We start from the raw sequence: 25,503 nt of genomic DNA, 5'->3' as shown, positions 1-25,503 counted from the left end.
ACTGCAGGGAGTTTTGAGCTTCTAAAACATACCCATGTCTGAGTTACGAATGGGCAAAGGGATGATTTCTAAAATGGAAAACCTGCTAGAGTTTTAACTGACCAGTAAGTCAGAATACCTTGTCTCATAACCAATTTGTGTTTGATTAACAAAAGTTTTTCTTTTTAGCTCACTTAAGAGAGTCTATGCTAATTAAGATGATCTTATCTTATACAAGTTTACTGAGGGTTTGGGGGTTTTGGTTTTCCACTTTCTTCTCTATCATTTCTGGTAATCCTCTGTTCTGTTTAGGATGGGATTTCCAAAAATGGTTGAGAGACTTCAATAGCACAAGCACTCATGCTCCAGAGTTGTTTAGAGGATTTAGAAAATTCCTGTTCTAGGTGTCCTGGTTCGCTGCCTGTGAAATGGTATAGTAATAGATTATCTCATCAGGGTGGTGAGATAATGAATGAATTTGGTATTGTGTGATCAGTGACACTGTTGAGATGAGGTCTGATGTTTTATATTACTGTGTAATCTACGTACAGATATCACTATCATGGATGTATTTATCTTTATTTTTGTATTACACATATAGTAGGTTGATGGGTCAAAAGTAAACATTATGATGGAACATTATAAGATGCTGTTTACTGGTTTAGCAGAAACGGGTAGTTTAGCTATAAGGCTATCCCCAAGGCTAGGCAAAAATTTGCATGTGGTATTCCTTAAACATGAGATGTCATAATTACAAGTGTTCTTTAAATCTAAGAAGAACTTCGTGCATTAGGAAACGAAGCATGTATGATTTTTGGTGTTAATGCTGTAATGGCTAGTTGCTTTAAGATTGCTGTAACATGTTAGCTGTGTTTATGAGTAATAATTGTTATTTAAAATATTACAAAATTATTTACGAGTAGTAAGCTTGTGTACACTAATTTTGAGATTGATGCGTGCTACATGAGGGTAGTGTTCATGTAAATCTGCACATACATATAAAGCAACAGAGCTGAAGATTTCTTGGAGAAAGGTGTTGTTTTTCTAATAGTCTTATATTACAAAGTGGGAGGTGCCAGACAATAGGTGTCAGCACTGGTTCAGCTATGCAGAACTTCACTGCAAATGTAGATTAAGGCAGCTGGTGTTCAGCACAAGTTTGCTGTGAACTATACTTTCAGCAAACTGAATGCCTGTAAAGAAGTGCTGAGACAATGTTCGACACTTGTTGTAGGATAACTCTTTTAGGGGATAGACTGGGCAGTAGGATACATGAGTCAGAAGATAAAAGCTGGTAAAAATAATGTATGTATTGTATTCACTCTGACATATTTCCAAAATACTTAAGGAAAGAGTGTTTCTGTAAATGGTAGTTTAATTAGGTTTTGTTGTTTTGTGACTTGTTCAGAGAGGTTCCTGAGAGGGAGACTTTGATGTAGTGTTTTCCTAGGGATTTTAAGAAAACCAAAAAAACTAACTGAAACTAATAAGCCTGGTATGCTGAAGAAGGAAAGTAAAGTCACGAAAATCAGAATGGAGCAGACAGGATTAAATATAGTGCTAGGAAGCTTCCATAAGACTTTGGAATCATGCTGTTTTGTGGAGGAATTTTAAACTGGAACTAGGGGTTTAGATATCTTGTTCATGAAACCAACACGTCTCATCTAGGGGACTGGACAATTCTGTGACAACTTTGGAAAAAAAACCCAGGAAGACTTAAACAGTGCAAAATGTACAGTTGTGTAATGGAGAAACCAGAAGAAACCACCACCAAGGAAGTGGAAGAGAAAAAATTATTCAAAGAATTGGCTTTCCTCTGTGTTTCACTGGCAACACACAGGTAAGATCCAGGATGTGAGGATTAAGCTGATAAAGGTAAGCCTACATGCTTTAAGGGCCCAGTGAAAACATTATGGTCTTAGTCCAGCACCTCTTTTGAAGTGCTGGATCAGAGTGTCAGTTCTCTAGAGTTGCTTTTATCTGGACAAATACATATCTCTTTAAATTATGTCCTCGCAGGTGGAGGGTACTGTAGCTTTAAAACTGTAAGGAAAAATAGCGAAATAGTCTTGCAGTCAGTCTACTAGCTGATGTGCATATTTTGAGGAGTTTTTAAATAAGCAGGTGCTCTCATTAGAGACCCCTGTGTGGTGAATGTCAGGTGGATGGCTATGCACAGAGCAAGGGAAACAGAGCTTTTTCTTATCAATATTCAGTGAGGGATAGTTGGGAGAACCCTCCCTCCCCTGGAGTTTGCGTTGTATTGCAAAATACAGTGAATTCCTGGCAGCCGTTGCAGTGGCACACTCTGAGTGCCTCAAGCCTGGCAGTACAATCTAAAGGGAATGCGGCTGAATTGTGATCTATTGCTATATAAAAGGGGGCGGGTCACTCTGCTTGTTCCAGCTCCTTTTCTGTCGTTACTGCTGCAGAAGCACCAACCAAACGCAGCTGGCACGCCTCTTCGTTGGCTCTTATATAATATGGGGTTTCACAGGGCACTGATGTAGAAATAAAGTCAAACATTCTTGAGGCAGACTCATATTACTTGTTGTATCGCTGGTGCTTACTTTGCTGTGGGGTGTAGGGCTGCTCTCGGAAGGGTGATCTGTGGCCCTATTTGAGTGAATTTTGGAAGGTGTGCAGGATGGCTCCAAATGAGACAGGGGATGAACTTGTTTTCTTTGTGAATGGGAAAAAGGTAAGGAAGATTCCAGCTTTCTGTCTGGCTTGGTCCCGGACTGGGGCTTGATTACTTATTTTTCTAGTCATCTTTTTCCTTCTCTGAAGTTTTCTAATACTAACACAATTGCCATGACTTTTAAATATTAAATTGTGAAGACTATTTATTGCTTTGCTAAGTGGCTTTTTCTCTTCTTTGACTTTACCTTGTGAATTACTGAAAGAGTAACACAACTATATAATGTTCCTTTTACATTTTAGATTTGTTGGCAATAGTTTACTGCAATTGTGAGGTAACTACTTTTAAATAAATGTGCACTGACTTAATACAGGCATTTGTACTAGAAATAATTCCAGTAATTACAACAGATCTGAAAAATGTAACTCAAATGTAAGCATCCATATATAATTCACATGTTCAGTAAGTAATTCTGACATTTGATTTTTAAAAGGGATTTAAGTAAAATGTGCATTCCATTTCCATTTGAGAAGCTAGAAAACTCTTTAAAATCAAAGCCCATTAACTGATACTGTTTCCTAGATCAACTGCTGACAATTACTTAAGAAGTGTCACGGTCTCACAGGAGGATGGGGTGGTCCTTGCACATGCTGGACACCTTCGAACAGTTTGTCCCAGAGCCTCCTTTCTCAGTTTGGACTTTCCCTGTCTAGCATTGCAGCCTTGACTCTTCAAACCCTTGTAACAAGTCAAGGCTGCCTCTTTTTTGAACTAAAAGTACCAAGTTGGTTCTGTTTCTGAGCTCAGCTCAATGCTAATCTTGCCCCACCACCTTCCCTTTGCCGAGATACTTGGGCAGGAAAACTTGTGCCAAAGCAGCTTCCAGCTAGGAAACTTGGAGAGGGGAGAGGGTTGCATATCCACTGCGTACTGTGGAGCCAAGAGTTTGTGGACCTTCCCTGTGTGCTGCTTAGGGGTAAATCACGTGCGGCACTAAGTTTGGGCTAGAGAATTAATTTTTTAATCCCTTGAGGGACTGCACAATATTCTTAGTTGGTTAAAAAGCTCTGTGCTCTGCCCTACAGACTGGCACAGGATTATTATCAATTTTGCTTTTGTTGATCTTTCATGCTAATTTAATCAAGTGTAAATGTGGATAAGATTGTTGCTACAATTAGGGTGTTTTAGTTAGGAATTTGGATCCCAAACTGAATTGGAATTTGAACTTTCCAAGGTACTAGAACATTTGATATTAAAGGTTTGTTTTATTTAAGTATCAGTAGTTAGTGGAAGAATGAAGTTCATCTAGTATGGATTATAAGTTAGTCAAAGAGCTCTTGAATGTAATACTGATGTAGAACCCAGCCCTGGTTCTGAGGTTTTATAAAGAAGGATGACAACTGAAGCTTTGCTCACACAGATCAGTAATGGTTCATATGTCAACATTAATTGACATATCAGCCATTCATTGTTTCTAGAGGGAGGTGAAAACTTGAAGCTGCAAGTTAATCATGGCTACCTAATTGAGTCTGGTAATCAAGATCGTGAAGCAGTGGGACAAGATGATCTGTGAATTTCATCTGATGAATTTTCTGCTATGATGGGCACAGGTGCTATACTATTAACTTGTGATCTTCTTGCTCTGTGAAGGTTTTAATGATTTCAGATCCCTCCTCTGTGAACCCCCATTTTTAGAGGGTGAACTGGGAGCTTTTTGAGAATTGCAGTAGGAGGTTGCGACAAACATGTTGGGTAATCCAGACCCTGATACAGGCTGAGTATGCTATCTTTTCTTTTTCTGGTATGCCCTAATGAAAGAGAATTGTAGTTCTGGTGCCAGACCAGCTAAGGTTCAAAACAAATATGCCACTCGTGGTAGGTATGAAGAATTTATAAACAAATTCCTATACACATTTACAGCTGGTGCTTCAGCATTGGTTGGTGCTCAGGTATTACAGGAGCATTGCTCTGTGTAAATTGGCAAAAAAGCCCTTCTTCCCAGAGGAGACTCTTGGCTAACATATGAAAATATATATTAGTCAAAGCAAAAGAGAAGAGACTGAGCTGCACAGAACTGGTTTGCTGAGACTCTATTTTATGCATGTGGGGTGAGGCAGAGAAGGGGAGAAAGAGCAGCCTAGGCTCTGAAGGCTAGCAGCAGAAGGCAACCAGTTCCTTTTGTATCTGCTGTCTGTTCTTGCTGTGTCCTGGAGCTAACAAACATGCTGTGAATGACATTGCCCTTGGTGCATTTCAGCAATTTTTATGGAACTGCAGTTCCTGTTTACAAAAGCCACATCTAGGAGCTGACCTTGTGCACGTGTAAAGAGGTTTATCACAGTGTGATCTTGGCAGTTGTTGGCTAAAAAAAAAAACACCAGGGAAGGATTAGTACTACCAATGGTACCAACTCATTCCACATGTCAGGTCTGTCTCAGCATCCATCCCTGCTGGCTCATGGAACCAGCAGTGCTAGCAAAGGAGCAGGTTCCATTTGATCAGAGCTGAGAGGGCTTCCTGGGTTGTGCTCTACACAGAGCCTCCAGTGACATTTTTTTCTATTCCCTTTCTGGGTGTGCTGCCAAAGTGCCTTGAGTTACACCCCTACCAAATGCAGGTTTAAGAGAGAGAATTGGACTCATGGGGCAATCTGATCTGTGGCAACAAATGTGGAGTTTGTTGGGACATTTCTGCACATGAGAAGTTATGTAATGGAAGGGGTGATGGGAAGTGCCTGGGCAATGCTGCTGACAGAGCAGGTAGCAAGTTAGGATATGGCTCCATCCATCTGGAGTCCTAACTAAATATTCTAGTCAATTCGCTGCAAAGAGTGTGATAGCATGGCCAGTGGGAAAGGTTACTGCTGTGTGAATTTGTGACAGCTTGACATTGCTAATGGGCTGCTGATATTCTCTCATGGTACAAAACTGCGTGATAAGAGGTGGTTGATAAGATAGGGACTTTCATGGCAGCAAATCCTTCTCTCTTGCATTAGCCTGGTCTGCAATGCTGTCAAGAAAAAGTCTCCTCAGAACAGCTGAGCATACTTCACATTCAGGATTGTTTATTTTAAGCACCTGTTTACTTCACTGGGCATAAAGCTTGGCACACAACTAACACAAAGTTATCTTAATAGTCTGCCTAGACTAGAATGGAAAACAACAAATGCAATTTAAAGCTAATAATGGCAATTTTGTTTTCCTCAGCTGACAAGTCTGTCTCATGCATATGTCACATGTAATTTTAGTTCAGACATGTGGAGTCAATATTTCTGTTTCTATCCTGAATGTTAAGAGGGGGTCTATGCTGGAAAAGCCACATTAGACCTCTTCCAAAGCCTGTGGATGCTTGCAGATGGGACCAGCTAAAATACAGGATTTTTTTGAGCTTTGGGACCCTCTGGGTCCTACATAAACAGTGAATTACAAGTTTTCAGTGTGCTGGTTTAAAGCAGAACAAAATGTTCTCATGACCAATAGCAGATTTACATTGTGTGGTTATATTCAGTTTGTTCATCTGTGTTCTAATCCTCTTCCCTAGTAAATGAATTTGAAATCTCTCATTGACTCCAGGAATACACATTCACAGATTTTAAGGGCTTAGGGGACCTTTACCAGTGACTAGTCTGACTTGCTGCATGGCAACCTTTCACCTTCTCTTCTTGCAACTAATTGAGTGTCTAGGGATTAGAGATTAAATGGGAGCTTCTTGTTCAGAAAAGCATCTGTTTCTCATTTAAAGACCCCAGCTGATGGAAAGCTTAACATGTTGTTTGGTAAACTAGGAAAGTTTCTGTTTTCTCTTCGTTTTTGTTCCTCTATTTACCTTGCTCAACTATTGTTCTTTTAAATTGAAAAATCTTTTGTTTAACTTTCTGGGAATACTGAATTAAATATGACGCTTTATTTCTGAAGGCAAAGTTATCTGAGTTAGTGAAAGGCAGGTAGAGAAGACAGCAAACAAAATATTTATTGAGATCCAAGTTTTGTACATGAAACCATGGGGAACTGAGCTCAACACCTCTCTGGACCAGCCCATGGGCTATAAGAGTGTAGACAACCACTTAGGAACTTGTTCCATGTAGTACTTAAAGCTTGAAGAACTGTAGGGCCAGGCTGGGCTCCCTGCTGAGGTGATCCGAGTCTTTAAGACTCCTAGAATCAGCAGACAAATAGATGTATAGTACAAATACAGCAGTACAGAGCAAATTCATTGGGGGTCGTTTGACTGTCAGTGCTATCCTAATATTTCCAGCAAACTTTCTTTCTGGATTTGATTAATATTTAAGCTACCACATGCAGTAAAATCCACAGCTTTGAATCTGTCAAAATGTAGCCATCAATCTGATGTATTTGGCAATGTGACATTTGGTTTAAAAAACAAAAAAAACCCTAAAAACCAGCAACTGAACAAAAAGGAAATATTTCTTTAATTGCAGTGTATAAGCAGGCTGATCCTACTCCCACTGAAGGCAATGGGTATATTTCAGTTTCCTTCTGTACAAGGACACTGGGGGAGGTGAGCAAGAATTGTTTTGATGGGTAAGATATTGAGCTGTGAATCATATTGTTCTGGGCATCAGACAAGAGATGTTATCCCCCCCCACAGGGTTTTAAAATTTTTTTAAGAACAGATCACAGCAGGTCAGTGTAACAAACTGCTGGAGGAATGACATGTTGGAGGACAAAACCAGCATCAATGACAATGAACAAAAGGCAGGAACAGTAAAAAGTCCTTACTCTGTGGCCAGCAAGAGAGACTCATAAACAAGCATCTCCCCACCGGGAGTCTGCGTGCAAAGAAATAACTCCTTGCTCTCTGATGTGTGAGATTTAGTTTAATCCAGAATGTCCTCCAAACTCTTACCCCTTATCTCTCTCTGATCCCAAGTCTCTGCCAGCATTGCAGATATACAGCTACAACGGAACAGTTTGAAGTGACTGAAGTAGGAATCGGGGCTATTGGTTTGAACAGGATAAGAGTGTGGATTGTTCAGGACATGTTCCTACTGCATAGCGGGAGCCACTTTCTGATAAAGTTGAGCGAAAAGGTTTGACTTAGGGAGTTAACAAATGCTTAAGTACTTCAGTGAAAGTGTGTGGAGCTGAGTGGCTAAATGCTTTGCTGAATAAGGCTTAGGCCCGTGTTTTATTTTTATTTTTTCACTGGGCCAAACTTTTAATTGCTTGGTTGGAGTACATAATGGAGTGCTTCTTGGATTCTTTCAAGAAAACTTCTTGAGACATATTCTTTTATCTAAGTATAAAATAATCTCAATAGTCTTTAACCATCTGGAAAACTATTCTGAAGCTTTTTCTCTGTGCCTGGCTATCTTGGAAGCTGCTTTGGAAGGGTTTGCAATGGCCATTGGCATAGCCCCGAGGAAGAAACTCAGCTTGACAGCGAGGGTATGAGTTGCTGGGGAAGGCTCTTTGCCTGTGAAAAGGCTGTGAAAGGCCTTTTGTCCATGAGACGCTCATAGTCACAGCATTTTGAAATTAGATGCTCATGTCTGTCTGTTTACCAAACTACTGCAGAGGGATATATGTGCTTATCCTGTACCAACTTGTCATGAGAGAGCCACTGTGTGCTTTGACTTGTTTCTGTGCATCCAGAAGGTGAGGTAACAGGAACACTCTGCTCTGAATAGCAGCAATATGAGTGCTGCATGATTTACAGTAAGACATTCCTAAGCTATAAGAATGACCTCTGTTTCCTTGTAGATTATTCCCAATGCAGGAATGAGATGTGCAAAAAATGACCAGTTGTGTTTTGTAGCAGCAACTTTATTGTATGGTTCTAAAAACATGGACTCAAATAGGAAGTATGAACCTTGTCTCTTTAGAATAACACTGTCACGTGTCAAAGGCATAAAATTGAAGCAGTAGAGAAGTTGTGAAGGTTTCTTATCAGTAAGAAAAAAGGCTTACACAAATGACCTCTGTTTCAATTTGCCCTTCAAACTGGGAGTGATTAATTTAAATAAACTGTAACTATTGTACTTAGGACTTGCACAATATAAGAGCCAAGAACGCATGATTACATTCTGGCACACAGTGAATTTGGAAAAGTTTCTTGACATTCTATTAATAACAGAAAAAGGGGAAGACAAGCTCTGCGGCCATTTGGAGGCAAGGGCAGAACTTTGGTTTCTGACCATTGGGCAGAGGTTGAAGTAAAATCTAATTTTATGTCTAATATATAACTGCTAATAGTGTTTTTCACTAATAGGATGGAGCTGACTCAAAACGTGCAGAGAAAATTTATCCTTGATTGGAATTTCACATTCCCACATTTAGGATGGCTACTAATATAACACTGATTGATTTAACGTTAGCAGGGAACAAAGACAAACTTCAAGATGGTTGGTACTTGCTGTCTGTCCTGCAGCACCTGTATTGGTCATGTTAGGGTTTCCACTTGGTTTTTTTGTATGCAAAGTCTATTACTGATGCAGTTTCTGTCATTCTGTTTACCTGCTCATTTTCTCTGTCTCTTCTAATAGTAAGGAGAAGGGACAGAGGTCAGTTATGCGTGGTCAATAAAGACGAGATACAATTTGAGGAGATGTCAAGAATTCAAAACTCGAGTACAAAACACAGTTCTTTCTCTCTCTGCTTGCTACTACTTTTGTTTGCCATTTTTGATGAAAGTTTTTTTTAAGATTTGCCTCAGTGTGCCATGGCTGAAAAACTCTGATATATGTAATGCATATACTTTTCTCTGTCACAATAAATTCAAGGAAATGTTGTGTCTGGATATGTGACCAACATTGCTGAACCTAGTAAGCGGAGTTAACCAGTGGTTCTGCTACCTGCTTTGGAAAAGAAGTTGCAGGAAGATCAAACTTTCTCCTTCCAACTAACATATCTGTGTTGTAAAGCATTCTGTGTGTAACAGTACCTTTCCCTTCTTGCAGGTGGTGGAAAAAGATGTGGACCCAGAAACAACTCTGCTAACCTATCTACGAAGAAAATGTATCCAGTGTCAGAAGAAACTGCATGAGGCTTTAAATGCCTACAGCATTTCATAATTGTTTACTGTTCTGTGTGTCACTTGAGTGCTAGGCAGAGCTTGTGCACAGAGTATGAGAGGGAGTGCTCTGCATGGTCTGGTATTTCTTGCTGGCAAAGATTACAGCTGGTATTCCAAGCTTAAACAATAGCAAATTTTAAATAATAGACTTTAAATAAGCTTTAAATAATTTATCAATACTTTAAAGTGAAAACTCTTAGAATTGCTAGGAATTAGAATATGATGGAAAGAAAGCAATATTTAGACAATAAAATTGAAGGAAATTTAGGTTTGTTCCATAAAAATGATAAAGAATTTTCTGGCCAAAACATTACAGCCACTTGAGCTGCTTGCTGTATCATCCAATAATTTGGATATTACTGGATAGTTAATATCCAATAACTTGATTATCCTATGGCCTGTTTATCAGATGACCCAGGGACGCAAACTCAGAGGCAGGGATTCCCACCACATACTGTGGGCATCTTTACATGAGTGGATGCAAACAGTCATGTTTCATTCTGTTTGCAACTGGTCATCACACGAGTCAGATTAGCTTCAGGAGCTGGGTAGCTATTACTGTGATGACCAGGCTGGCTATACTGGGTCTGGTTCAGTAGGTAGTGTCATTCCATGTTTTCTGAGGTTTTTGTCTGACCAGCTAGGTGTGTATGTACACCAAACTGTTCACATCTGTGTTGGTGTATTCCTTAAAAAGAATCACGGATACTTATTTCACCATACTGCCATGTTCTGTTTGTCTGGGATCTGAAAGCAGTACAGGGATATAAATCACACTCCTCTTTGGGCTTTCCAGCAAAACTATCAACAGCCCTATTTTGTCTGGTTGTACCTTGGGTGGATAAAGTTCGAGAGGGAAGATAAGTGGCATGACTCTTGTGTTTGTGTGCACTTCTTACTGCTAGACCTTTTATGTCTAAGCTTGTTAATATCTAATGTATATAACTTCGTAAGGAGATAATCTGAGCTCTTCAAAACTTTCTGATCTTCTTCATGAACATTCTGGTGAACTTATTTTGTAGATGTCTGGCTAGGGTCAGGCAAATACATTGAGAAACATGTTTTATTGAGGCAGATTAGCACTGTTGTCAAGGGAAGCATTGGATGGCATAAGAAAGCTATATTTCTGCTGAAGCAGACACATGCTTGTATGAAAATAGTTGGTTCCAGAATCTTTGTAGTGAAGGCAAAGATAATTTGAGTTTCCTGTAGGCCTGTGGAGAAGCAACAGGCATCAAGACGATTATCTCAGTACAGGCATGCGTCCATTGCCACCGAAAGCAGCCGTTCTTTTCACACCAAAAGTCTCTCTGCTTTGGCCAATCCACTTCACAATAAATATCAGAAGTCTAATTACCTTCTAATGAGGGAAGGAACTCAAAGCAGAAGTGATCTGAGGAATTCTCTTCTGAAATCCCTTTGTAGAATATTTGATGTAATTCCTGATTGAAAAGTAGAGACATGCACTCTGCATCCTGTGGAGGAATCTGCTTAGGCCAGTCCATACACTTTGTGGATTCCCAGGTGTCTGTGCAGAGGTTCTGTGCATCTCCGCTAGTTCTGGCTCTCAGTGTCTCCCTCCTGTGGTTTTTGGGGACCAGGCTACTGGGGAATGTTCTTGGCTGGTTTTGTCTCTAGACTTCCCCATTGCTTGGGAAGTCACCATAAACGGGGCCAAGAGAGAAGCTAGGGTGGCCAGACCATAACCCTTGAGATGCAGGTAGTTTGTGAGCAGTTTGAGTGCAGCTCCCACGTCAGTGCTAAACTGTATGACTTGTAGCACTGCGTGACTGCCCTGCCTGGGTGCCTTCTAGGTGGTAGGAATCACCAGGTGTAGGAAGAAGTCAACCAGCACTGATGAGAGGTGCTGAAGAAGATGTCACCATGAGTCTCAGGGATGTGGCTGAATGCCTGAACAGCTCCTGCTCAGCAATTATTAAGTGCTTTGTCTCTCCCTTATGTCATTTCCTTTTCTGAGTGTAATGGAAAGTGGGAACTGTTGAAGTTTAGAAATGTTTTGTTTATCCTAAGAGTCTACTGGAATGTGGACTGCCTCCTTATTAGGGCTTTGGGTGTTGATCTTAAAGCTCATATGCCAGCATTTGAAACTTTGCTTATGTTAAATTATTAAGCAGAAAAAATGAGTGCTTGGTTTCCAGCAAGAACTTGTTGATAAGCCTTGATTGACAACTGTTTGAGCAGGCTTCTGCCAATGCTCTTCATGTTTTCCTTGATTCCTGTTCTCTCAGTAGGCCTATGTGGAACCAAACTAGGCTGTGGAGAGGGTGGATGTGGTGCTTGCACTGTTATGATATCCAAGTATGATCCCTTTCGGAAGAAAATACTGTATCCTTTGCCATTTGAACTCTTCAACAGGGAAATGAAATGGGGACAGATCCAGGTTCTTGACATTCCAGATGTGGTACTATTTTAAAAAAAAAGTTATATAATGTATGTTTCTGCCAAAACATAATTTTTCACTTTCAGAACATAAACTCAGAAGTCCAACACAAGAAGGTATTTTTTCCTACAGCATTGTGCAGTGCTGATAGGGAACTATTTCATCGTACCCTGAAATATCTGCACTGACTCTAGCACACAGGCTATCTGCCTTTTCCCAATTCAGAAAACCTTTATGTTCCTTTCTTGCAATGTAATATAACTTTTTGCTGTGATGACCCAAATGATGATTACTCTGATAAAATCTTTATTGCTATTGTATTACTACATTAATCGGCTTTCTGTATGCTAGCAGATATTCACATTTTCTCTACTTCTGTTGTAACCTTCAGAATGACTCTTATTTCTTGAGACATAAACTTTCCTCCTGTTCTCGCTTTAATTAATTGAAGAGTGAAGGAACAGAATCAAACAAAAAGGGGAATGGAGAGAGGATGAGGCAGAGGGACAGGCCCCAGTTTATTTTTTCTGTGGGGAATGGAAACCACTGAAATCTTGATATATTTGGAATAATGCTTGGAGATAGATAATCCCAAGTTAATGTAACTTAGTGGTTCTGCTTAGTAATGTGACCTTGAATAGGATATCTTTAGGGTCATTATTCTGTCTTGATAGAAATGAAATAAAGTAGCTAGTTCCTATATGAATTTTGGCAACATTATTCTATTTTCCATTCAGCCTTGACTTTTTCTCCATGTGTGCTATCTAGAAACAGTTGCCTAGGTAGAAGGCCAAGAGCTCCATGCTCTTATATAACTTTGCAAGTGGGCCAGGCCAGCTGTATAACACCTTGGTATTTGTAGTCTGCCCCTATAAATTACTTATGTGGGTTCTGTAGCTTAACATGAAACAAGGATGTTTAAAGTTGTTATTTCTAGGTCAAATCCTATGGTGCATACTCAGTTTAAACTTCAGGTGAAGTTGATGAGAACTTTGGCTGAATAGGTGCTATAGCATTTGGCTTGTAACTAACACCTGCACCACATCTGTTTAAGTTCTCCTATTGTGTCCACTGCTACAGTGTCTGAGTACTCTTCAGTCCTCCTATTCCCTTTTTCCTTTGTTCATACAATCATAGAAGGGTTTGGGTTGGAAGGGACCTTAAAGATCATCTAGTTCCAACCCCCCTGCCACGGGCAGGGACACCTTTCCACGAGACCATGTTGCTCAAAGCCCCATCCAACCTGGCCTTAAACACTGCCAGGAAGGTGGCATCCACAGCTTCTCTGGGCAACCTGTTCCAGTGTCTCACCACCCTCACAGTAAAGAACTTCTTCCTTAAAACCATTCCCGCTCGTCCTATCACTACATGCCCTTGTAAAAAGTCCCTCTCCCACCTTCCTGTAGGCCCCCTTCAGGTACTGGAAGGCTTCTATAAGGTCTCCCTGGAGCCTTCTCTTCTCCAGGCTGAACAGCCCCAACTCTCTCAGCCTATCTTCATAGGAGAGGTTCTCCAGCCCTCTGATCATCTTCGTGGCCCTCCTCTGGACTCGCTCCAGCAGCTCCATGTCCTTCTTATGTTGGGGCCCCCAGAGCTGGACGCAGTACTCCAGGTGGGGTCTCACAAGAGTGAAGTAGAGGGGCAGAATCACCTCCCTCGACCTGCTGGCCACACTGCTTTTGATGCAGCCCAGGATACGGTTGGCTTTCTGGGCTGCAAGTGCACATTGACGGCTCATGTTGAGCTTCTTGTCAACCATCCCAACCCCCAAGTCCTTCTCCTCAGGCCTGCTCTCAATCCATTCTCCACCCAGCCTGTATTTGTGCTTGGGATTGCCCCGACCCACGTGTTGTTGAGCAGCACTGTCAAATGAAATTACCTTAATTTATTATTTTAGCCACCATACTGCCAATGCTTGCCTGTTCCCTGTCTGTGCCCTGCATCATGTAGCTGTAACCACTGTTGAAGGCATAGGAAACACGAAATCCAAGCTGCACCCAGCCCAGGTAAGATATTAATACTGTTAACTTTAAAAACCCTCTATCCATGTTTTATTCTTATGTTGATTAATCCTGTTCCAGGGTGTTGGGACCTCCATCATAATGTTAAAGCCAGGAGTTTGACTTTCCACATGAGTAGTCTTTACTTGCAGGAATGACAAAGTGACAGACTCAAACTCCCAGGTCAATGCTGCAACTCTGTTGTGCCCTAACAAGTTAACCGATGTGATCTGGGCTGAATTGCTAATGCTTTTGTTCTGGGGCTACGTGACTGTATTTGGTCCACATCCTGGACCAAATCCCAGGAACTGGGAAGACTGATGTGGTGAAAGTCTGTATAATGACTTGGAGCCAGGAAATCTGATTTAGGTTTTGACTCTCCTATGGCCTTCTGTGAATGACCTTGGCTTTGTGATTAGGAACCTTCCCTTCAGTGGTGCAGTAAGGTTTGGTTCAGCAGTGTTTCTGGAGTCCCAAAATATTCTTGGTGGGGAGGAGTGACAGGAGTGAAGCCTTGCTCTTCAAGCAAGGTGTTATAATGCACTTTTTATGGAAGCAGACTTGCCTCAGCTTTGTCAGAGATACTGCTCCTTTAAGGGAGTCTATGATTCATCTCAGTTTGGACAGTGGGTAGGACTTGTGCCAATATCTGAAACAGTAAACAACAAAGTGAAAAATAAGTTAGACATGCATGAACGGATGGCAGCTAGTCTGACCTTTGTTTGCTTGTCGTCTTTTCCCTACCTCCACTGAAGTTTCTAACAGCTAAGCTTTGAAATTCAAACTCAAGTCTATATAGGTAGCCCCAGCCTTTCTAGCATAGTAAATCTGAAGAACTCGTGATCTCATCGGAGGCTTCTAGTCACCTTCAGCTACATTGGGAGTTCAAAGGCTAGATGCAAACTTTTCAGTGTTTTCTTTGAAGTCTGCTTCACAGATTAATAGAACATCTGATGATAGTCTTAGCTCCTCTGGTGAGATTTTTTTTTTAACAGAGATGTTACAGAAACAAGCACAACAATGAACTCACTGTAATATTATGAGCTTATGGTTGTTGTTACTTTTTCTCAGGAGAGAATAGCAAAAAGTCATGGGTCCCAATGTGGCTTTTGCACTCCAGGCATTGTCATGTCCATGTATACGTTGCTTCGGAACAAACCCGACCCCAAAATGGAGGACATAGAAGATGCTTTCCAAGGTAATACTCATAGCCCTGCAGAGATGCAACCTATTCTTTCATTACATCAGCTTCACCAAATGGGATGGAGGTGCACCTTTGTTTAATGTATTTTGTTAAAGATAGCTATTGTTATGAGGTTAAGAACTATCTTCTCCACTAGGAGATTGGCCAGGTGCTACGAAGTGAGCAAAAATGGCCTGTGGAAAATCTCACAGAAGCTCATTGTTTGTCCTGAAGCAGGGGCAAGTGGCCTCGGACTCGGATTAGGACCCCACTAAGCTTAACACAGAACAAAAGGTGGCCTGGCCCTGGGGGGCTTATAAGAGCCTTCACATCTCCTTGTTTATTCATTGCTGTCACAAGAGCCTACAGAGGTGACAGAGACCATCTGGGCCATCCAACCTCAAGTAAAGGACCAAGACAGCAATATACATGATGGAGTGGGGCAGAATCCAACTGCGTAAATCATCTGAGAGGCTGCTGTTATTGCCGAGGTTAGAGTTGTTACCATGCTTCCGGCAGTGACCTGAGAGGAAATCACATGCAGGAGAACACAACCTCTTTGTAATTCGGGAGACTGGGTAGTTGGTATACTGATTAGACTCTCACAATTGAGGTAAATAAATACTGAATAAGGCAGATTGATTTCCCCGCCCCCCCCCCCCAAATTAATTTAAATTTAAAATTTCAACACAAAGGCATAGTAGGACTGTTACAAGATTATTAATGAAATTTTCCTCCTCACAGTTTTGTCATTAGCTTTATCTAGGTTTGACAGGCTTTTGTGCGAAACAATAAAATCTTCTAAAAGAAGACAAGTTCTCAGCTAAATGGCACTAAATCTTTATCTTTTTGCTCTGGCAATGCAGGGAACTTGTGTCGGTGTACAGGGTACAGACCCATTCTGGAAGGATACAGGACATTTGCTAAAGTAAGTAGCTTCAGATAATGTTTAAAAAAAAATCTGGAAGGCTGGCTGTCTTTCTCTCTGTTACTAAAATACAACATGAGGTGAAATGGGGAGGAAGGAAATATACAGGCTACAACAACCCAGCTCCAACTCTTAACCCCTTTATGTGTGCTTCATGCATTAATAATGCAGGGAGACCAACTCCTTTACTCACTCCAGTTGCTGGAAGTGGAGCACTTTAATAAGATCTGCCTGATGATCCCTTTTTGGATCACAGGTAATCTGACTCTTTTCTGTAAGTCTCTGAAAAACTCAGCATCTCTGCATAATACATCTTGCAGATGATTCCTGATGTGGAAAAAGTGTAAAGGTATGGTGCATGAATAGGGACATACTGTGGGGGAATCTCATGAGAAAGTTGCTTTCTTGAAAGTTCAGCTGCAGAGCTGAAATAGCTCTGGAAAGAGGTTGAAGTCACTGCTATATAGCTCTTGCCCAGAACTCATCTGCTGGTTTGGGTGACGTATGAAGCTTTGCCATGAGTTTTCTCTAGTCCCTTTATTCCTGAAAGACTGCTGGAGGCTGTGAAGAAAAGTAGATCATTAGGTACTTTGGTGATTACTAGCCACTTATGGGGCTACACTAGTATTAAATATCAAAAGTAAAGAATTTAGAATGCTGCCCATTAATTTCATTTTATTATCCAGAATTACGATCAACAAAAGAGAATACAAGCAGCAGTGGGATCCATTACAAATGGTTGATAAACCCAGTCGATATAGTCCACTTCGATTTCCAACAGGCTTTCAACAGTGTCACACCAAAGGCTTTTAAAGACAATAAGCAGCCATGGGGTAAGAGGGAAGATCTCTGTATGGACAAAAGATTGGTTAAAAGGCAGGAAATGGCAGGTAGGAGAAAATGGTGTATTTTTGCAATGGAGGGAGGTCACTGGTGGAGTTCTGCTGGGACCTGTGGTGGGAGCAAGGCTCTTCAAGGTATCGCTAAATGAGGTGGAAAAGAGAGCGAGCAGTGATGTGAGAAAGTAAGTAAACTGACATCAGGTTAGTTTGAGTAGTGGAGACAGGAACAGACTTTGAGGAATTTCAGAAGGACTTTATGAACCTGAGAGACTGGAGAATAGAATGGGATACAAAATTCAGGGCAAATAGATGCAAAGCAATTTACAGAGTGAAAGACAGTCCTCATTTCACACATAAAATGACAGGCTGCGAGCAGACACAAGATCATCTTGCTGTTTCCACGCAGGAAGATGACTTGGAGGAGTGGTAGGAAGTTCCATGGAAGCATCAGCTCAGTGCTCACTGGCATTCAAAACAACACTTCAAAGGGTAGAGAACAAACCAGAAAATATGGCCATGCCACTGTCTGCATCATGGCTCTTCCTACACTTGAGTACTCTGTGCAGTTCTGGTCCTCTCATCTCTAGCAGGGTATAGCAGAATAGGAAAAGATTCCGAGAAGTGGAATAAGGATCACATCCGTGATAATCTGGCTTCCATACAAGGAAGCACTGAGTAGGCTGGGATGCTTCAGCCTGGAAAGATGATGTCAGGGAGAGGAAGGGGCTCTACATAGCCCATGTAGTGGTTTGTGTTGACCTCTGATAAAAATCTAGAAAATTGTGACTGGCAGGTGGAATGTGGACAGGCATCTGCTGTTTGCTGCCTCTTCCAATATAAGAGCAAGGTGTCAGGAAATGAAACTAGTAGGAGTCAGCCTGAAAACAAACAAAGGCAGACTGTCTGCCATGTACTAGCTAGCTGACCTGCAGAACTCACCAAAGGGTGCTGTGGGCACCAAAAACTTACACAAGCTCCAGGGGAGACTGAGCAGGTACTTGGATGGAGAGCTGATGGAAAGAGACAGAAACTGGGCTAAGGTAGTCCCCTGAGCTGAATGCAATTGAATGCTGGTAGAGTACTAGGTATTGTATGTGCTTGTCCCTTTTACTCTTCTCTGGGTATCTCCTCAAAGCTCCAGCTGGACCAGAGATACTGGCTGAATGGTCAGAGCAGTTCCAAACCAGAACAAAGGCTCTATTGGTAGACTGGACATGACCTAGACATCACACTGCAGGATACTGCCTTCCATTGGCAAGGGAAACACCTACTTGTTTGGCACCTTCCATTTCCCATTTCTGCTTTGGATATAATAAATGTGGGATCAGTTTCTCTCAACAGGGAATCAGGGGTGGGTGTCAAGGGCATGGGGCCAGACTCTTCTCAGTGGTGTCCAGTGGATAGGACAAGGGGCAATGGGCACAAACTGAAACATGGGAAGTTGCATCTAAGTATGAGGAAAAACCTCTTTACTTTGAGGGTGACAGAGCACGGGAACAGGCTGCACAGGTATGTTGTGGAGTCTCCTTCTCTGGAGATATTCAAAACCCGCCTGGACACGACCCTGTGCAACGTGCTCTAGGGGAACCTGCTTTGGCAGGGGGTTGGACTAGATGATCTCCAGAGGTCCCTTCCAACCCCAACCATTCTGTGATTTCCTTGGAATCTGCACATTTTTCTCAGAACAGTTTTTGTCCCTGCAGGACTTGAATTGCTGTGGCAGAGTAGCCAACGGCACTGGATGTTGTCGTAGTGAGAGGGAAAATAGCATGGTAAGCTGAATTTTAAAAGCTATAACCTCAATTTGTAATATAGTATTAGAGTTTTGATGTATTAGTCACCTCTCTGGTTCCACTGTGGTGCAGATACTCAGAGTCGTCTGAGCTGGTTTGAATGTCTGTCTCTTGCAAAATGCTGTGACTGCATATGTCCTGGTTAGCACGACTAGCCCTTGTGACACAGGTTTTACAATAGGGAGCTAAATACATTCCTTCTGAATCTGTGAGGTGCAACACTTTGGTGAAATAGCATGGTGACAACTGTAAGCAACGTGTTACCAGCTTCTGGTATATTGAAACGATCCTGCTTTCTGTGAAAACAGATCTAAAAACCAGTTAATTCCCCAGTATAATCTTTCCCAAAATTTGCAGTCCAATGATGAATGAAGTAATTCAATCACCATTCCAATAAATTTTATGATTGGAACCTTTTGGAATATCTGGAGGAAAAAAGTTCATCACATTTTATGTACCAGTTGAGGTACAAACCATGAAAACAAGGAATTAGGGCATAAAGTAGTGTGAGTATAAAATTAATTTAGGCAAGAGAGAATATAATGAAATTCTTTGCCAGAAAATTCCAGTGAATTCCTGTGGATTCTTTGTTAGGAAGCATCAAGTGTTGCATGGGATACTCCAGCAATTAAGACTGGAGTTCTTCCATCAAAGTAGTTTATTAATGAAAAATATTAGAAGTTAAAGTTGGAATGTTTAAACTGTAAAAGTTGGAATATTCTGACTTTGTGTACAATAGCTGAAGTGTTCTTGTTTCTTCTGCAGAACGGGGGCTGCTGTGGAGGAAAAGCCAATGGTCCAGGCTGCTGCATGAATGGAAAAGAAGACAATGTGGTAAGGTGCCTCTCAACTGTTAGGTTTTTCTCTGTTAGATGTTTTGAAGTCTTAGCTCTGGCTTGTTCTGTGCCAAACCTCAATGCTTTTAATTTAGCTGTATTTATGCAAAGCAGTTTAGACTACTTTATGCTGGTCTTACTTCAGAAAAGGTACCTTTGATGTAATTTAACGTGCCAATGTGAAAGTGATGTCACTTTTGATTGGTAGAAACCTGTTACTGTGTCCAGGGTTCAGGTTTCTGACCACAAACACACTATGGTCAGAAAAATATGACTGAAGAACCTGAAACACTGGATCAGGTGGCATCTTTTCACTGTGTGCCATTCTTTGCTCCATGAAATAGTAATAGGGATTTGACTGGAAAGAGGAATGAGTTAGGGGTGTCTGCAGATAGTTTTCTCCTCTGCTGCCCAGCCATTTGCATTTTCTCTGTCATAGACAATGATGTCCTCCAGCCTGTTCAATTCTTCTGAGTTCCAGCCATTGGACCCTACACAGGAGCCAATCTTTCCACCAGAGTTAATGGTAAGTTCATTCAAAAAGAAATAGTATGTGGTTCATTGGTTTCGTTGTTCTGCACAGGGTTTGAATGTCCACAGTGTCTATGCCCTGAGGTAATGGCAGTGCAAAAGATGGCTGCTAATAAAAGAAGATGCATGGGTATAAATGCTTCCCTGTTTTATAAAAGGGAAGGCTTTTAAGCCAAGGTGGCTTAAAAGATATGCAGGCCAAGTGCCTGCCTCAGCTGACTGCCTTTCCTCTTTGTTTCTCACCATACATGCCTGCTCTTGGGTTGCCTTGCTTGTAACTGCCTATCCAGGGGTGGAACAGTTGCTGACATTTAGATTTCAATTTACTAGGTCAGATGTGAACTTTTACATTAAATACAGCCATATCTAAGCTAATCGCCCTGCGCTCCCTTTATAGCGTAGGAAGGAGAAGTAGGACCTATGGGATGTACCTGAACATATGTTTCAATTAGATGACTTCCTGAAAGCATCAACTTCTCTCCACTCAGTGTAGCAGGAGTAGAAGTTGGCTGGCTCACACTGACATCAAAAGTTAGGCGAGATTAGTTTCTCTCCATGTTTCATTCCTGTCTTTTTTGGGGTAGTTTTCCCCTAAGCAAATGTGTCCCAGCCAGGAATCAAGTCCAGCACATGGCACGTTTACAGCTTCCTTCACATTTAACAAAAAAAATTTCAATTGTTAGTTCTGCTGCTGCTGCACCCAACCTACATGTGTCATGAGCTACAGCATGAGTAGGTTCTCATAGACCTTGAATACTGTGTCCAGTTCTGGGCCCCGCACTTCAAGAAAGACGTTGAGGTGTTGGAGCGAGTCCAGAGGAGGGCGACCAAGCTGGTGAAGGGTCTGGAGGGTCTGACCTACCAGGAACGGCTGAGGGAGCTGGGGTTGTTCAGCCTGGAGAAGAGGAGGCTCAGAGGTGACCTTATTGCAGTCTACAACTACCTGAAGGGAGGTTGTAGTGAAGTGGGAGTCGGCCTCTTCTCCCAGGCAACTAGAGATAGTACAAGAGGACACAGCCTCAAGCTTCACCAGGGGAGGTTCAGGTTGGACATTAGGAAGAATTTCTTTTCAGAAAGGGTTATTAGACATTGGAAGTGGCTGCCCAGGGAGGTGGTGGAGTCACCATCTCTGGATGTGTTTAAGAAAAGACTGGACATGGCACTTAGTGCCATGATCTAGTTGACAGGGTGGTGTCAGGGCAACGGTTGGACTCGATGATCCCTGAGGTCTCTTCCAACCTGGTTGGTTCTGTGATTCTGTGACCATAGCATAAAATATATTTAGCTTGATATAGGTCCCCTCTGTTTCTTCTCTAAGATGTTCTCTTGCCTAAGGGTTGATCTGATGTTGCTGGAAGGCAGCCATGTTAGTCTGTTTTCTTCAGGCACTGGATGAAGGAATTAAGGAAACCAGAATCTGGGCTTATAGCTGGTAACTCAAACTCAGCAGTGCTAATGACTGACATTTTTTCAGTGAGATGAGAATGGAAAACCCGTTACTTCTAAGATGGCTGAAACGACAGGCATCTGCCACAACTTTGGTCAGATGGAACTTGCTGGCAGAAGTCTTGCTAGGGAGATGTGGCAGCAGGATGCACCTGGCAATATCAGGAAGGGAAAACTTGTCAGTGTGAAAGAGACTCTCGTCACTGCTAGCAGAAGGATGGGGAATGGCTGACTGCCAACAACAGTGTGGATATCACAGCCACCTGTCAGTAACTTGACTGAGATAGAGCGTGGCCTGCCATAGGCATGGGCAGCATGTGAGCAGGGATTCTTGGCTTGATGTAGGGTCTGAGCTCTATCTGAATTCACTTTTGCAGACTCAGAGTAACAAACAGCAGAAACAGCTGTGTTTCAAAGGCGAGCGTGTGACTTGGATCCAGCCTACCACTCTCAAGGAATTGGTGGCTCTCAAATCCCAGTACCCCAATGCCAAGCTTGTTGTGGGGAACACGGAAGTGGGTAAGAGGAAGAGCTGATGCTCATTATGAGCAGTTGGAAAACTTTCCATGGAGTATTTTGTGAGAATGGTGCAAATGTAAACCACCTTCATGCCATTGCTGTTAAATAGCTGTTCAGGTTGTATGTAGGAACAAATTTTCTTCTCAGGTAGATTAATCTCACAGTGAATGTTATTCCCTGTTCTTTGCTGTGTCGGGTGAAAAAAAAAATGCTTATCTAGACCTATGAGCTTTTGTGCTAGTTTTGTGGAATTTTGAGAAGAAGGGAGTGGCACAGTGTAAGATGTCCTCGTAATCAAATGAATTCAGTTGTGAAACCTGCACTTTGAAAGATTTTTTTTTTCAGTGAGTAAACTCTCAAGACTTGAAATCCTACTGTTTTTCCCCCCAAATATATACTTCTGCAAGCATAAGTGCTGAGGAGGAGAGTTCAGACGTATTTAGTAATTCTGTTATCCTGAGCAACTGGTTCAGGAGACAATCCCCAATATTTGTATGGTTCATTGTATTCATTGTTCTTTCCTGAGGGATTATGTATAACAATAGCCAGGTTACACAAGTACTAAACAGTGTATTTAAGGTTATTGTAAGCCTAGAAAAGAGTCTCTAAATCTTCCCTGTGAGAATTCTGGTATTAGTGGAAAACAGCATTTAGTTTGGTATCTCTGTGACCTTATATAATCTCTGTAACAGATGGTCAATGAACTGGCTCTTTAACCGGCCTGCTGCCATTTCATTGGGCAACAGTTAACTTAGGCTCTCTGTCACCTGTGTGTCACTGAAGGAGTCTTACTTTTCCTCAAGGTATTGAGATGAGGTTAAAGAACATGTTGTATCCAGTGATAATAGCACCAGCATGGATCTCTGAAATGAACGCTGTTCAGCACACTGAAACAGGTGAGCAAAAAAGAGGCAGAATGCCTGTGAAGTGAGTGGGGACCCCATGGAATAATAAAGAGAGTATGAAGGAAAATCCCCAGATTAAAAACTGCTTTCTGTATGTGTTAATGCTTCTCCCATGCAGGAAATCGAGTGATACGTAAAAATAATTTGAGAATCAAAGAGGGCTTTTCTAGAAGATATATTAGACATTTTATCTGTTTGATGCATGGTGTTTTACGTATATTAACTGGGTTAATAATGGCTTTCAATGGGCAACCTTTTAATTTAGAAAGATTTTAAAATTAGTAAGAGGAGGAAAGATGCTGGATTTGACAGTCTAAGTGACTAAGTGAAGTATTGCATTTATCTTTGTGGTGGAAACAGGTCAACCTTACAAATAGAAGTAATTAAGACAATGTAGTCCATGCGGCCCAATGCCTGGTAGCATGTTGAAGGTGTAGAAACTGGAGAGGAGTTGGAGTTCATTTCTCAAAGGACAAACTAATACCTATAGGAAAGCAATATTTTTCATAATACACTGAGGCAAAAAGGTGGTGGGTTACTGTCATGTGAGAGGTAGTACCACCATGAGCTGTGATTTAAAGGTGAATTTTGTTCTGAGGATGTGATGTTTACATGCAGTGCATACAAAATAGTCTAGTGTGACTGAATGTCTAAACTAAACCCTGCTGTCTAATTAAACACGGTGGCATCTAAGCTTTGTAGACACAATTATAACCATCCTCCTGTATCTTGATGTTTGGGAGAACAACAATTCTTTTCATTTGTTTTTTTTATAGGGGTCACCTTTGGCGCTGCCTGTACCCTGAGCTCAGTAGAGGAGGTGCTGAGAAAAGCAGTGGCAGAGCTTCCTCCTTACAAAACAGAGGTCTTCCAGGCTGTCCTTGAACAGCTGCGGTGGTTTGCAGGGCCACAGATCAGGAATGTTGCCGTAAGTGACTCAGGAGCATCAGGGACTGGAATTGAAAACTCAGTCTGAGGAGCTGGCCTGCCTCATCCAATGTTGGTGTGCCTTGTGCTTCTCACATGAGGAATTTGCAAACCTAGGCAAAGAAGCTAGTACACATAAATCAACCCCAGGAACTGGTAGCAACATGGGTCTCAGCAGGTGTCTGTGCTACACTGATATCACAGATTTAGCAAGCAAGGGAAACATGGCAGCTGTCCAGGTCTTCCATTGCTGTTATCAGGATAAGTGAGGGAAGCTGTAGTGAGATTTGACTAATTTAACAAAAATGTATTTAGAGTGCTGGACAAATTTCAAAGAAGCAGGTGTGTAGATTTTTGCCATCACGACTGTGGTAGTCATAGTGTTAATGCATCAGGTCTGGCAAATTTTCCTCTGGTTTTAAAGGGAAAGAGGAGGTGGGTTCAGTGTGTTCAAACTCCGTATCCTAAAAGAAAAAAATATCAAGCAAGCAGATGAACCAACCTACCAAACACAAGATTTTGTTCCACAAGATGCTGTGCCATACATTTGTCTTGCAGCCAAAAAACTTGGGTTCCTGAATGTTACTGAAAAGATGCTCTATACTTTCATGGATCTTCCTGTAATTGCAGCTACAGTGATTGAATTTTGGCATTGTTGGGCATACGTGGATTGAGCATAAGGTAGTTTTGCTGCATTATCCAAAGACTGTTCCTAAAACTGTTTCAGGCAAACGTTAGGATTGAGTGGGACAGCGACTGATTTCATGGGTTTTACGTTTTCGCACTTCATTAAAGGCCTAAAATTGCCGAGTCAGCAAAAAGAATTTATCAAAGCAAACTCAAGCAGAGATAACCTCTAGTGCACTGTGTATGGAGTAATGCAGGATTACAAGATGCTATGGCTGTATCTTCAGGATTTTTAATATTTATCTGATGCATATATTATCACTCTAGGCTCTTGGTGGGAACATAATGACAGCAAGCCCAATTTCTGACTTAAATCCTGTGTTAATGGCAAGTGGAAGCAAGCTGACTCTGGTATCAAATAGTAAGTTACTTACATTTCCTTGTGGTGCTGAGGGGAGTGGGATAGTCAACAGTCCTCTGCCATGGATTGTTAGGTCAGGTCAGAACTTGAAAGTGGAAGTTAACATTACGTAAAATAGGCTTAGTCTGAGTCTTCAGGGGTTTTGCCCTTTTTGAGGCTGAAGTCCTAAGGCTAGGCCTAAGGTTGGCTTCCTGAAGAATTTTGAACTTCTGTGCCAGAGTGAATCTCTGGTACTGTGCATACACAGTATACACAGTGCATCCTTGTGAAGGGATGGTTGAAGATGTCTGTTCATGAAAAACAATAGGTATGAAATTGTTTCTGTCACTATCATACTGTGGTCCTTGTGGATTTTTTAGATAAAGATTGAAACTTGTTTTGTTTTGTTTTGTTTTTTTTTCTATGAAGAAAGCCAAATGTCTCAACCTGTATTTGCTCTAGGAAGAATTTTTTTTGAAATAGGATCCTTGAAGTAAGTGGACTTTCTGA

At 41.5% G+C, this 25,503-nt stretch overlaps 1 protein-coding gene across 1 annotated transcript in view; it reads left to right on the top strand.

The window, feature by feature from the left end:
* The first annotated feature begins 2,502 nt into the window (after window positions 1-2,502).
* XDH (xanthine dehydrogenase) overlaps window positions 2,503-25,503 on the top strand; it is a 55,212-nt gene continuing 32,211 nt past the window's right edge. The window contains exons 1-13 of the mRNA XM_068421677.1: window positions 2,503-2,680; window positions 9,540-9,597; window positions 11,905-12,001; window positions 13,954-14,062; window positions 15,128-15,254; window positions 16,106-16,167; window positions 18,713-18,781; window positions 19,568-19,636; window positions 20,078-20,164; window positions 21,993-22,134; window positions 22,938-23,030; window positions 23,816-23,967; window positions 24,921-25,014. Of these exons, the coding sequence (XP_068277778.1) occupies window positions 2,627-2,680; window positions 9,540-9,597; window positions 11,905-12,001; window positions 13,954-14,062; window positions 15,128-15,254; window positions 16,106-16,167; window positions 18,713-18,781; window positions 19,568-19,636; window positions 20,078-20,164; window positions 21,993-22,134; window positions 22,938-23,030; window positions 23,816-23,967; window positions 24,921-25,014 (1,213 nt within the window). The 5' untranslated portion in view covers window positions 2,503-2,626. The remainder of the gene's footprint in view (window positions 2,681-9,539; window positions 9,598-11,904; window positions 12,002-13,953; window positions 14,063-15,127; window positions 15,255-16,105; window positions 16,168-18,712; window positions 18,782-19,567; window positions 19,637-20,077; window positions 20,165-21,992; window positions 22,135-22,937; window positions 23,031-23,815; window positions 23,968-24,920; window positions 25,015-25,503) is intronic.

The sequence above is a fragment of the Nyctibius grandis genome, chromosome 1 (genome assembly GCF_013368605.1).
Source record: "Nyctibius grandis isolate bNycGra1 chromosome 1, bNycGra1.pri, whole genome shotgun sequence".
Taxonomy (NCBI): domain Eukaryota; kingdom Metazoa; phylum Chordata; class Aves; order Nyctibiiformes; family Nyctibiidae; genus Nyctibius; species Nyctibius grandis.
Note: the sequence above shows the minus strand (reverse complement) of the source record. Positions and strands in the feature narration are given on the sequence as shown.